Source organism: Belonocnema kinseyi, chromosome 2 (assembly GCF_010883055.1).
Source record: "Belonocnema kinseyi isolate 2016_QV_RU_SX_M_011 chromosome 2, B_treatae_v1, whole genome shotgun sequence".
In the NCBI taxonomy this organism is placed as follows: Eukaryota; Metazoa; Arthropoda; class Insecta; order Hymenoptera; family Cynipidae; genus Belonocnema; species Belonocnema kinseyi.
Genome location: NC_046658.1, coordinates 156,509,433 through 156,521,096, shown reverse-complemented (window position 1 = coordinate 156,521,096; position 11,664 = coordinate 156,509,433). Strand labels below are relative to the sequence as shown.

At 29.8% G+C, this 11,664-nt stretch overlaps 1 protein-coding gene across 1 annotated transcript in view; it reads left to right on the top strand.

Moving 5' to 3' along the window:
- Positions 1-10,271, top strand: part of LOC117167577 (coiled-coil domain-containing protein 13-like) — a 16,271-nt gene extending 6,000 nt beyond the window's left edge. Inside the window, exons 7-10 of the mRNA XM_033352619.1 lie at positions 2,159-2,337; positions 4,612-4,813; positions 7,046-7,200; positions 10,092-10,271. Of these exons, the coding sequence (XP_033208510.1) occupies positions 2,159-2,337; positions 4,612-4,813; positions 7,046-7,200; positions 10,092-10,230 (675 nt within the window). The 3' untranslated portion in view covers positions 10,231-10,271. The remainder of the gene's footprint in view (positions 1-2,158; positions 2,338-4,611; positions 4,814-7,045; positions 7,201-10,091) is intronic.
- The last annotated feature ends 1,393 nt before the right edge of the window (positions 10,272-11,664 follow it).

Here is an 11,664-nt window from a genome sequence, read left to right as displayed (position 1 = left end):
CCTCATCCTCATCCTCATCCTCATCCTCATCCTCATCCTCATCCTCATCCTCATCCTCATCCTCATCCTCATCCTCATCCTCATCCTCATCCTCATCCTCATGCTTTTCCTCACTACGATCCCCATGCTCCTCATACTGCTCATTTTACCTATACTTATCCCCATCCTATTTCTCATTCTTATCTTCATCCTCACTATGCTCTCGATGTTCCTCATCGTCCTTATTCTCCCTATCCTCCCTATTTTTCCTATCTCCAACTTCATAATTTTCATCATCCTCATCAGCATTACCTCCTTATCCTTCTCATTCACTATGCCTGCTCATTCACTATGCCCTCATCCTTCTGATTTTCCCTATCATTCTAATTTTCCTTATCCTTCACATTTTCATAATTCTCATTATTCTCATTAGCATCATCATCCTTCACCATCTTATTTACCTCAACCTCCTCTTCATTCTTCACCTTATCATCATTTTCCTCATTCTGCCTATCCTTATTCTCCTCATGTTTGTCATCCACTCCATCCTTCCTATCGCCCTTACCTTCATGCTCCTCATCTTTCTCCTTATATTTCTCATCCTCATCCTTACTATCATCACTATCCTGCTCATTCTTCTTATCTTCCCGATTCTCCTCATCCATATCCTCATCCTCCTAAAGCTCAACATCCTGCTAATTTTTTTAATCTACCTCATCATCACTTTCTTTACTAACCTCCTCATTCACCTTATTCTTCTTATCCTTATCCTACTCCTCATTCTTCTAATATTCTTCATCCTCAATATCCTCATTCTCCTAATCTTACATATCACCATCTTCATGACTCTCACTATCCTTCTCATTCTCCTAATATTAATCATCCTCCCTATCCAATCCCTTCTTCTCCTTTTCAACCCACGTACCCTTACATTCCTCCTCATTCTCCTAATCTTCATCATCCTCATCATCCTCCCTATCCTCCGCATCCTTCTTATCTTCAACATCCTCTTTATCCTCGTCATCTTATTCATCCTTATGATAGTCCCCATCCTCCTATCGTCATCATCCTTATCATCTTCAAAATCTTCTCCATCCTCTTCATTCTCCTCATCTTACTTATCCTCATAATAGTCCCTATCCTTCCCATCCTCAACATCCGCATTATCCTCACTATTCCCTCCATCCTCCTCGTTCTCCTCAACATCACTCTCCTTTCCTCCACCCTCCTCCTTAATTTCCTAATCTTTATCATCTCGCTTATTTTCCTAATCATCCTTATCCTCAATGTCCTCCTCATCATCATTCTCCTAATTTTACTTATCCTGATGAAACCTCCCCATCCTCCCTATCCTCTTTGGCCCTATCCTCCCTAACCTCCTCATACCCCTTATCAACACTTTCCTTACCCTCCCCCTTCTCAATTTTTAATCCTTATCATCCATTTTCCCTCACTATTCTCCCAATTCTCCTAATATTGTTTATCCCCACTATTCTCCCTATCTTCTGCCTCCTCCTCATCCTCTAGATCCTCCTTATCCTCCTCAACCTACATATTCTCATCACCTACCTCATCCTCCTTATCCTCCTCATTCTTTTTATTTTCCTAATACTTACCCTCCTCCTCATTCTCCTAATCTACCTCATCCTCAACATCCTCCCTATCCCATTTCTCCTTATCTTACTCATCCTCATAATATTCCCCGCCTTCCTATCCCCGTCATACCTCTTATTCTCACTATTCTCTTTATCCTCCTCATTCTCCTCATACTTATCATTCTCATCCTCCTAATTTTCCTTATAAATCCTCCTAATCCTCATTCTCCTCTTCTTCCTCATCCACCCCATCCTCCTCATCCTCATTATGTTCCCCGTCCTCCTCGTTATCCTTATCATCCCGATCCGCCTTTTCATCCTAATAATCCCTATCAGCCCCAGCCTCATCCTTCTCCTCTTTATCTTCCGTCTCTTCTTTATTTATTCCTTCGTTATTGTTTATTCATTCTTCTTTTTCATTTATTCTTTATTTATTCTTGCTGTCTTCCGTCCTTATCTTGATTTATTCTTCTTGTTACATTTTGTAAAAGTATTTTTAAACATTAATGGCCTAGTTACATTGTTATCAGTACGTCTGTACAGGGACACCATTAAAATTGATCTTTTTATCGTATAATTTCTAGGGCCAGCTAAAGGCCGTTGACCTCCGATTTCAAGATCGTGAAGTTGAAATTCATAATCAAAAAGAAAAAATTGAACGAGAATTGGCTGCTTTGAAGAACGAATTAGAAGGTGCACAAGTAAAAAATAAGCAGCTACAACGAAAACTTGAGGAACGGGAGAAAGAAATTGAAATATTAAAGTTAGTTACAGAAAGATAAAAAATTATCTAGATTATAGAATTCCCCATGACCTATAATGTGGCCTTGTATGATACACTTTATCTGAGTGTGTAGCAATTTTCTTTTCTAATATCTTTCAGTTGTTAAAAATGAACTTATTTTTATTTAAACAATAATTCTTGAATTTATAAATCATCTAAATCCCTATTTCTTTATCGCAAGCTCCACAGTCCTTCCCATAATCCGCTTTTCTTCTTTTTTAATACAACTCAATAAACAAAATAGTCTGTTCTTGATTGAAAAATGTTAGTTAAAAAGTCTATACTGTTAATTTTTTTGTGAATAATTCATCTTTTCTGGTTAAAAATTTTAATTATTTTGTTGAAACTTCAGGAATTTGATTAGAAAATCATTGTTTTTCATTGAAAATTCAACTTTTTCTTAGAAAACTTAACCTTTTATTATAAAGTTAACTCATTTTTTAAGTTCCTATATTTTGTGTTTAAAATTCAACTGTTTTTTTTTTTAGAAAATTTGTCTTTTGGAATTTTCGGCTAATCCAATAGTTTATTGTTTTACTTTTTTGATAAAAATCTACATTTTCGTGTTGGAAATTCAACTGCATTGTTAAAAATTCGTCTTTTTTATTAATCATTTTACATTTCGGTAAAAAATTTAACAATTTAGTTCAAAATTCTGTTTTCTTAATAAAAATTAATTTGTTGAAATAAACATTTACCTATTTTATTTTTTTTTTGTCTTTTTTTGGTTTAAAAATAAACTCTTTTATTAAACATTTATCTTTTCAGGCTCAAAATTGCATCTAATTATTAAAAAGTAGAAAAACTTGGTTAACTAAATTAATACTTTTTGATTGGAAATTCATGGATTTTGTTGCAAATTCGTATTTTGGTAGAAAATTAACATTTTTTGGTTAAAAACCTATTTAGTTAGAAATTCATCTCTTTAGATTAAAAATTAAACAATTTGTTTGACATTTTTTTTTGTCGAGAAAATTAATTTCTGTTTGGCTTAAGATACAACTGCTTGGTTAAAAATTAAAATGTTTTACTTCAGGATTCAACTATTTTCTTGGAATTTCATCTTTTTTGTTTAATTTTTTTTTCTTTTGGTTCAAAACTTGTTTTTTCAAAAGGGAAATGTAACCATTCTAATAGAATCTATCATCCTTTTAGTTAAAAGTTAACTTCTTGATTAAAAATTGAAATGTTTTATTAAACATTCGTTTTTGTTGCAAATTAATTTTTTATCGAACAATTTTCTATTCATGGTGTAAAATTAATCTTTTTTACTTAAAGATTGAACTGTTAGCTTAAAATCTTATCTGTGTTGCTGAAAATATGTGTTTTTTTCTTGATATTTTTTTTCTTGAAAATTTAACTATTCCCTTTTTAGTTGAAAACGTGTCTCGCTTATTTGATAATTAAATTATTTGGTTGAGAATTCACGTATTTTGTTGAAAAGTTATATTTTTGATAGAAAAATTATTTTTGTTAGTTGAAAATTCTGTTTTTTCAATGAAAACTGCATAATTTCATTGATTAAAAATGTCACTGCTTGGTCGAAAATTCGATCTTTTTTTCATGATTTAAAATTAATTTTTATAATTGTAAACTTCAATCTTGCATTTTTGTTTAGAAGATTATCTTTTTTTGGAAAATTCATGTATTTCATTAAAAAACTTATCGTTTGTGGTTGAAAATAAATCTGCTTAGTTGCTAATTCCTCTTTTTGATTAAAAATTCAATTAGCCGGTTAAAACATTTATATTGTTTGAATATTCATCGATTTAGTTAAAAAGTAATTTATTTGAAGTTTAAATTATTATGTTGCAATTTTTTGTTGTATATTATTTTTTTAAGTGTAAATTTTACTTCCATTGTTAGTTAAAAATTGATTTTTTTTTGCAAATTCATCTATTTTATAGAAGATTCTACTTATTCAGTAGAAAAGTAATTTGTTGGTTGAAAATTGATCTGTTTCGATAACAATTTAATTCCCTCGTTAAAAATTCATCTATTTTGTTGTAAATTCGTTTTATCATTTGAAAAAATAATTTTTAAATTTAAAATTGGATTGTTTCATTTTCAGCTGAAAATTCATTTATTTTAATGATAATTCGTTTTTTCTTCTTGTTTGAAAATTCATGTTTCTAGTTAAAAATTGTGATACTTGTTGGCAAATTCAGATGTATATTTTTTTAAATTTAAATTTGAAATTTAGAACATTTTAGGCCCTGCAATTTTTATTAAAATTTGTTTAATATTTTAAAGAGCTGGCGGTACTTTAAAGAAACAATGTCCAGTCTTGACTGAAAGTAAAACGAATTTGGATACTCCGAGGAACATGAAAGATCCAAATGAATACGTCGTTCTAGGTTTGGCTGCTGATGCTGAGAGTGAAAGACTTCTAGAGCTAGTTTCCGTATTAAATAGTCGATTAGATAAAGAAAGAAATGATACTGATCGATTCTCAGTAAGATTTATTTTATTATAATTTATATATAAAATTTAATTTAATTATGTAATTATTATTAAGTTTTAAAATAATATACATTCACTAAATACATTGCACCCGCAGCACCTTCTTCATTGTCCTCACCATACTTACCCTTCTTATCCTCTTCATCCTCCTCATCCTCTTCATCCTCTCCATTCACGACATCCTTTCATACAGCACCATATCCTCCCGATCCTCCTCCTTATTCTCCCCATTCTCCTTCGCAACCTTCTCCCTATCATTCCCATTCTCCTCTTAATCCTCCTCATCCTCCTTCCCATTCTCATATCTATCCTCTTCATCCTCCTCATTCTCTCTATCCTCTTCACCCTCTCCATTCACGACATCCTTCCCATCCTCCAATACATCCTCCCGCTCCTCCTTATCCTCCCCCTTCTCCTTCCCATTCTTCTGTATATCGTCCCCATCCTCCTCTCCATCTTCCTTTCTATCCTCCTCATCCTTCTTATCATTCTTATCCTCCTTTCCATCTTCATCCTCCTACCTATCAATCCACATCCTCCCCTCTACCCCCTCACCCTTCTCCGTATCCTCAGAATCCTGTTCTCCACCATATGCTCCCGATGCTCCTTTTACTTAGCATCATCCACATAACCCCCATCGTCCACATCCTCACCATCCTTCTCCCCACCCTACTTCCTATCCACATCATCCCCCTCCCCATTCTCCACAACATATACCCGATAGTTCATCCGATCCTCCTCTTCCTCTTCCTTGTCATCCTCCTTATAACCCTCAATCCTCTTCCTTCTCCCTTGAGCATCTTCTCCAACCTTCTCTCTATCCTCCTGATTCTCCCTATTCCCCTGATCCTTCTCGTCTTCCACCCCATGCTCCTTATACTCCATCCGATCCTCATCCTCCCTATAAGCCACATCGTCCTCATTCTCTTTATGCTTCTTCCCATTCTGGTTTTCATCATACTCCCTATCCTCCTCATCCTTGCTTCTATCCTCTAGCCTAACATCCTCCCTATCCTTTCCATCCTCCTCTCTATCATCCTTATCCTCCCCATCCTCCTCATCTTCCCCATCCTCCTCATCTTCCTCATCTTCCCCATCCTCCTCATCCTCTTCATCCTCCCTATTATTCTCATTCTTCCCGACATTCACTTTTTTCTCTCGATACTCCACCCAATACTCCTTCTATTCCTTGTTATCCTCTTTATAACCCTCATCGTCCTCACCTTCACTATCCTTCGCCCTATTTTCCTCTCTATTCTCCTCATCCTCCTCTGTATAGTCCTTATCCTCCCTGTCCTCCATCATATGCTCCCGATCCTCCTTCTCTTCCTCTTTCTAACCCTCATTGTCTTCATCCTCACCATCCTTCTTCCCATTCTCTTTATCCTCCTCAATCCCATCTTTATCCTGCACATCCTGCTTCCTATCCTCTTTATCCTTCTCCTCACCCCCCTAATCCTCCCTATCATCCTCATTCTTTCTGTCCACCACCCTATGCTTTCGATACTTCATCCGATTTTCATCCTCTTCCTCCTCATCATCCACCTTAATCGTCCGTCATAAGCGTATCGTCCGCATCCTCATAACCTTTCTCCTCATCCCCCTTCTCATCCTTCGCATCCTCTATATCCTCCTCATCCTTCCTGTCCACCACCCCATGCTCCCGATGTTCCATCCGATCTTCTTTCTCTTCTCCCTCACGCTCCCCAAAGCCCTCATGGTTCTCATCCTCATTGTCCTTCTCTTCATCCTCCTTCCCATCCTTCTCATTCTCCCTATTCTCCTCACCCTCCTTGTCTCCACCAAAGGCTCCTTATCCTCCTCCCGATCATTCTCCCCGTCCTCAAATTCCACATCCTCTTTATTGCATATCTACTCTATGCTTTTCATTCTCCTCCGAATGCTCTCTATTCTCCCCATCCTCCTCATCTTCCTCCTTTTTGGTGTTAAACATTGTATGAAATAGCTGATTCAAAAAATAAAACAATGATCCTAGTCGATTCTCAATAAGAATATTAGAACCATTTTTATTAGTTCATTAATTTATTTTAGTATAAATAATGTATTTAATTTAATTTAATTTTCAATTTAGTGAATTATATCATTATCACTATGTTTCAAAAATGAGATACATTCGCTAAATATCTTCTACCATTTGTGAATATTTTGAAATTTAAACATGCAATAAAAATCTTATTTCAAATATTTATTCATGTTTTCATAGCAATCTTTACGAACTGAGCGTAACAAGGTAGCTAAATTAGAAACAAAAATACAAAAGTTAGAAATGGAAAGAGTAAATAGTGGGTACAGATTCCGACTTTGTAAGACCTCACAATCAACAGATGAAAAATTGACAACAGAACAAATTCGATACAAGTAAAATTTCATTTTCTTTTTAAAATTCTATTTAAGTGCCCATTTAAAAACTTTTTTATTAAGTCTCATCCTCTAAATTTATATATTCAAAGAAAATAATTAACCAATATTTTTTATGTGATTAATTAATATTAAAATTTTTGCAAGACGTTAAAGTTATGTAAAGCTCATACAAAAATCAGGCTAGTTTAGCAGAATTTCGACCTGCTGAAATAAAAGCATTAATTAAATAATTTTAAAAATAATTAAAGATTAATTTTCTACGAATGAAGAACAGTTTTTAATGAAATAAATCAATTTTTAGCCAGTAATGAAATAGTTTAATTTTAGGATTAAAAAATGACAAAAATTTATGTTTACCCGTAATGATAAACCAATAACAAGATTAATTTTGTTACCAAAAAGATGAATTGTTTGACTAAATATATGATTTTCCACACAAAAAAACTTCCAACAAAAATTAAATTAAATTATTGGTAGTTAAGAAAATGAATTTTAAACTAAAAAGAAACTAATTTTTAACCAACAATTCAAGTTTTTAATAAAAATAATTAATTATCTACCAAGAAGATTTATTTTTTACCCAAAAGATGACTTAATAACAAATAGTTAAATTTCTAAATAAAGAATAATTTTCAACTTACGAGAATAATTAAATTTTTATTTAAAAACTAAAAAAGAATCAATTTTAACAAAATAGTTGAATCCTCAACAGAAAAAGATTAAGCTTCAACGAATTTAATTTCAAGCAAAACTTTGAATGAATTTTTTAACCGAAATGTAATTTTCAACCAAAAAGTTAATTTTCAAGATTCAAATAAATCGTTCAATTTTCAACGAAAAATTTAATAAAAAAATATCCAATTTTTAACCAAAAAAAAAATGAATTTTGAGCTAAATAATTCATTTATCAACTAAAAACATTAAATTTCTACCATTATTTGAATAGGTATATTTTCAGATCAAAAAATTAATTCACAATAAAATGTCTTCTTTTTTCCGAAAAAATAGTGAAAAAACCAGAAGATTAATTTTCCATTAAAAAGAAGAAACTTTAACAAAAAAGTGAAAAATTTTCAACTAAAATGATGAATTTTCAATCAAAAAATTAATTTTGAATGAACAAGTTCAATTTTTAATCTATAATAATTTTCAAACTAGAAGATTAATTTTCTACCAAAAAGTCGAATGTTTAACAGAATACAGGAATTATTAATAAAGAAAGAATTTTTAACAAAAAAGTGACAAATTTTCAAATAAAGATATGAATTTTCAATTAAAAAAAGAATAATTTGCTACCATTTTTGGATTTGTTGTAGTTTTTTCGTATAGTTACATTTTCAAGTGAAAAGATGAATCATAAAAAAAAGCATATTCGAAAAAATAGTTAAATTTCCAGTCAAGAAGATGAATATTATACCAGATGATTGAATTTTCAACTAAAAACTGTTAATTTTAAATGAAAAAACGGAATGAATACATTTTCAACAATTTCAAATTCCATAAAATAGGAAATTTTAGAAATTAAAAAGTTCCGGAATAATGATGTGTGGGATGACATTATTCTACAGAATTTTCTAATTATGAATACTCATATAAAAATAAAAATATTATTGTAAGAGAAAAAAATTAAATTTGAAAATTTCTATTTTCAGGAATTCGAATTTCAAATTTAGCATAAAATATCAGAAAAGATAACCATATTGCCTTTTTACATTTGAGATTCGGAAACCAATAAAATCCACATTTGCTTTTTTTCTCTGATTCATAGAACCGATTTGACAACTCAAGGTTACTGTAATATTTAAAATATTACTAATTTTGTCTAAAAATTTTTCTCTAATAAGGTCTTCAAATCATGCAACGATCCTATTGGATACGGAGTGTATTATTAAATCTTACTTTTTTCGACAATTTTTACATTCGTCAATTTACTATTTTCTACAATTTGATAATTTGGAAATTTACTAATTATGGCAATTTAAAAATTCGGGTTTAAAAATTTCGTGGATAAGCATTTTCGGTAATTTTATTTGCTTTTGGGAATTTTCATTTTTCGGAAAATCCATGCTAAGGTGATTATTCTTTCGGTATTTTTATACATTCAGAATGTTGAAAGTTCGGAAAAATTATGTCAATTGCAATTTCAGGAATAGGAAATTTCAGGAATTTGAAATTTTCGTGTATTCAAAATTTCTAGAATTTAATAAATTTTGGAAACTTGAATTGTCAAGTTGTTAAATTTTGTTGATTGGAATTTTCTTAAGTTTTATGTTTCCTTTTTAACTTTTACTTTCGAGATATTTCAATTTCGTTAATGAATAATTATAGTACTTATATTTTTTTAATTCTTTTGAAATTTCGGTATTTTTAAACAGGATTTTGCTCTTTTGACTAAATTATATCATCTCAGAATATAGTTTATAATAAAAACTGCAAAAAAAAATATTTTTTCTATAATATTGTATTTTCTAAATTTCATAGAATAAAAGAAAAAGTAAAAAAAAGCTTTTTTGAAAAGAAAGTGAAACGTGTCCCAAAAAGAGTTTTAAATAATAGGAACTAAGAGGAAAAAATATCGGGCTCAAAAAACTAAAATATTCTAAAGTTCCTACTTTTAGAGAGAGAAAAAAATTATTTTTCTTCTAAATAAAGAAATAATAAAAAATAAAATACTTTTTGCAATATTGATACGATTACAAATCAGATTAAAAAAAAAATAGTCAACTATTATTTCTTTTTTAAGTTTTAACAAATTAATTTACTTTGAACTGCAAAAAATAATAACATGAAAAAGGCTTAATTTTTTTCTGAAAATGTATAAATCTGAGGCTAAACACTTAAAAAAAAAATAACTAAATCTAAATGAAAATTTTTTTTCAATTCTTCAGGATTGAATTATTGGAAGAAGAAAATCTCGCCCTAAAAACTAGGCTAGCTACAGTGCAACGTGAAAAGACAGCAGACCTTCTAATATTTAAACAAATGCTGGATCAAACCAGAAAAATTTTTCATGACGCATTCCGGTAGAATCTGTTTCCTCTAAATTTTAATTAGCGTACAGTACTCTGCATATAATTATTATTAAGCAACATTATTTTTATAATTATTATATTATTAAATTATTACAAAATATTAGTATCATTAGTATCACTCTTTTTACTGGTTTTGTAATTAAAATACGAAATATTATTTACATGATAAAAAATCATAGCAATAGTGCTTTTAAAAGTCTAAATTTTAATTTTCGGTTATCAAATTATTTGCACTATGATAAGATTAAAATATAATTTCAGAGGAAGGCCAACTGGAGGCTGTCAATCAAAAACTCTCTAAAATACTCTCAGTTACGAAATTATGTACATTATATAATAATTTACACTCATTTGCAAATTCCGATTTTATAAAGGTTTATTATTTTAATTTAATTAATTTAATTAATTTAATTAATTTAATTAATTTAATTAATTTAATTAATTTAATTAATTTAATTAATTTAATTAATTTAATTAATTTAATTAATTTAATTAATTTAATTAATTTAATTAATTTAATTAATTTAATTAATTTAATTAATTTAATTAATTTAATTAATTTAATTAATTTAATTAATTTAATTAATTTAATTAATTTAATTAATTTAATTAATTTAATTAATTTATTGTAATTTTAAACGGGAAATGGAAAAACACGTGTGTTTTTCTGAAATAGGGAACGATTTCGAAATTAGTTGGCCAAGTATTTTTTTTTACCTTAGCCTCATAATTTCTTTCATTGTCGCTACGTGTATTATTATCGCAGAAGAAGGTGTTTGCTTAGAACATTCGTTTGCCTTACAATATCACGCTCTCCTTTGATGGCCATAAATTAATTTTCAGTCAGGAGATTCAAGAAAAGGGGCGTTATGAAATAAGTCTTCATATCTGACGAATCTTACAAAATGTTGAAAAAATTCTCTAAAAAATAATCCTATATTTTACATTATCATTAAATGAATAAATAATCGAATTCAAAACTTTATTATAGTTTCATATAATTATTATTTTTTGGAGGTGTCATAAAAAAACTTTCTGGAAAGCATGGATTTAAAAAAAAAACATTTTCTTTCAGATTACAATTTTTTTGAAATTGATATTATATAATATAGATATTAAATTTTATACAAAATTAATAAAATTACTTTTTTCAGGCAGTTATACCATGAATTGGATATCTGAAAAATTGGTTTTCTATGATTTTAAAATTAAAATAATATTACTGATATTTTTGTTTGTTTTAACAATGTCTTAAGAATTTTTGTTATTTAAAAATTATTCTGGATTACCTAAAATTAATCCAACAAAGTAGATTGACTTTTAACAAAATAGTTCATTTTCAAACCAAAAACATGAATTTTAAACTGGAAAGATCAATTTTCGCCCCGAAAAGGCAAATTTTCAACAAATTAGTTAAATTTGCCATTAA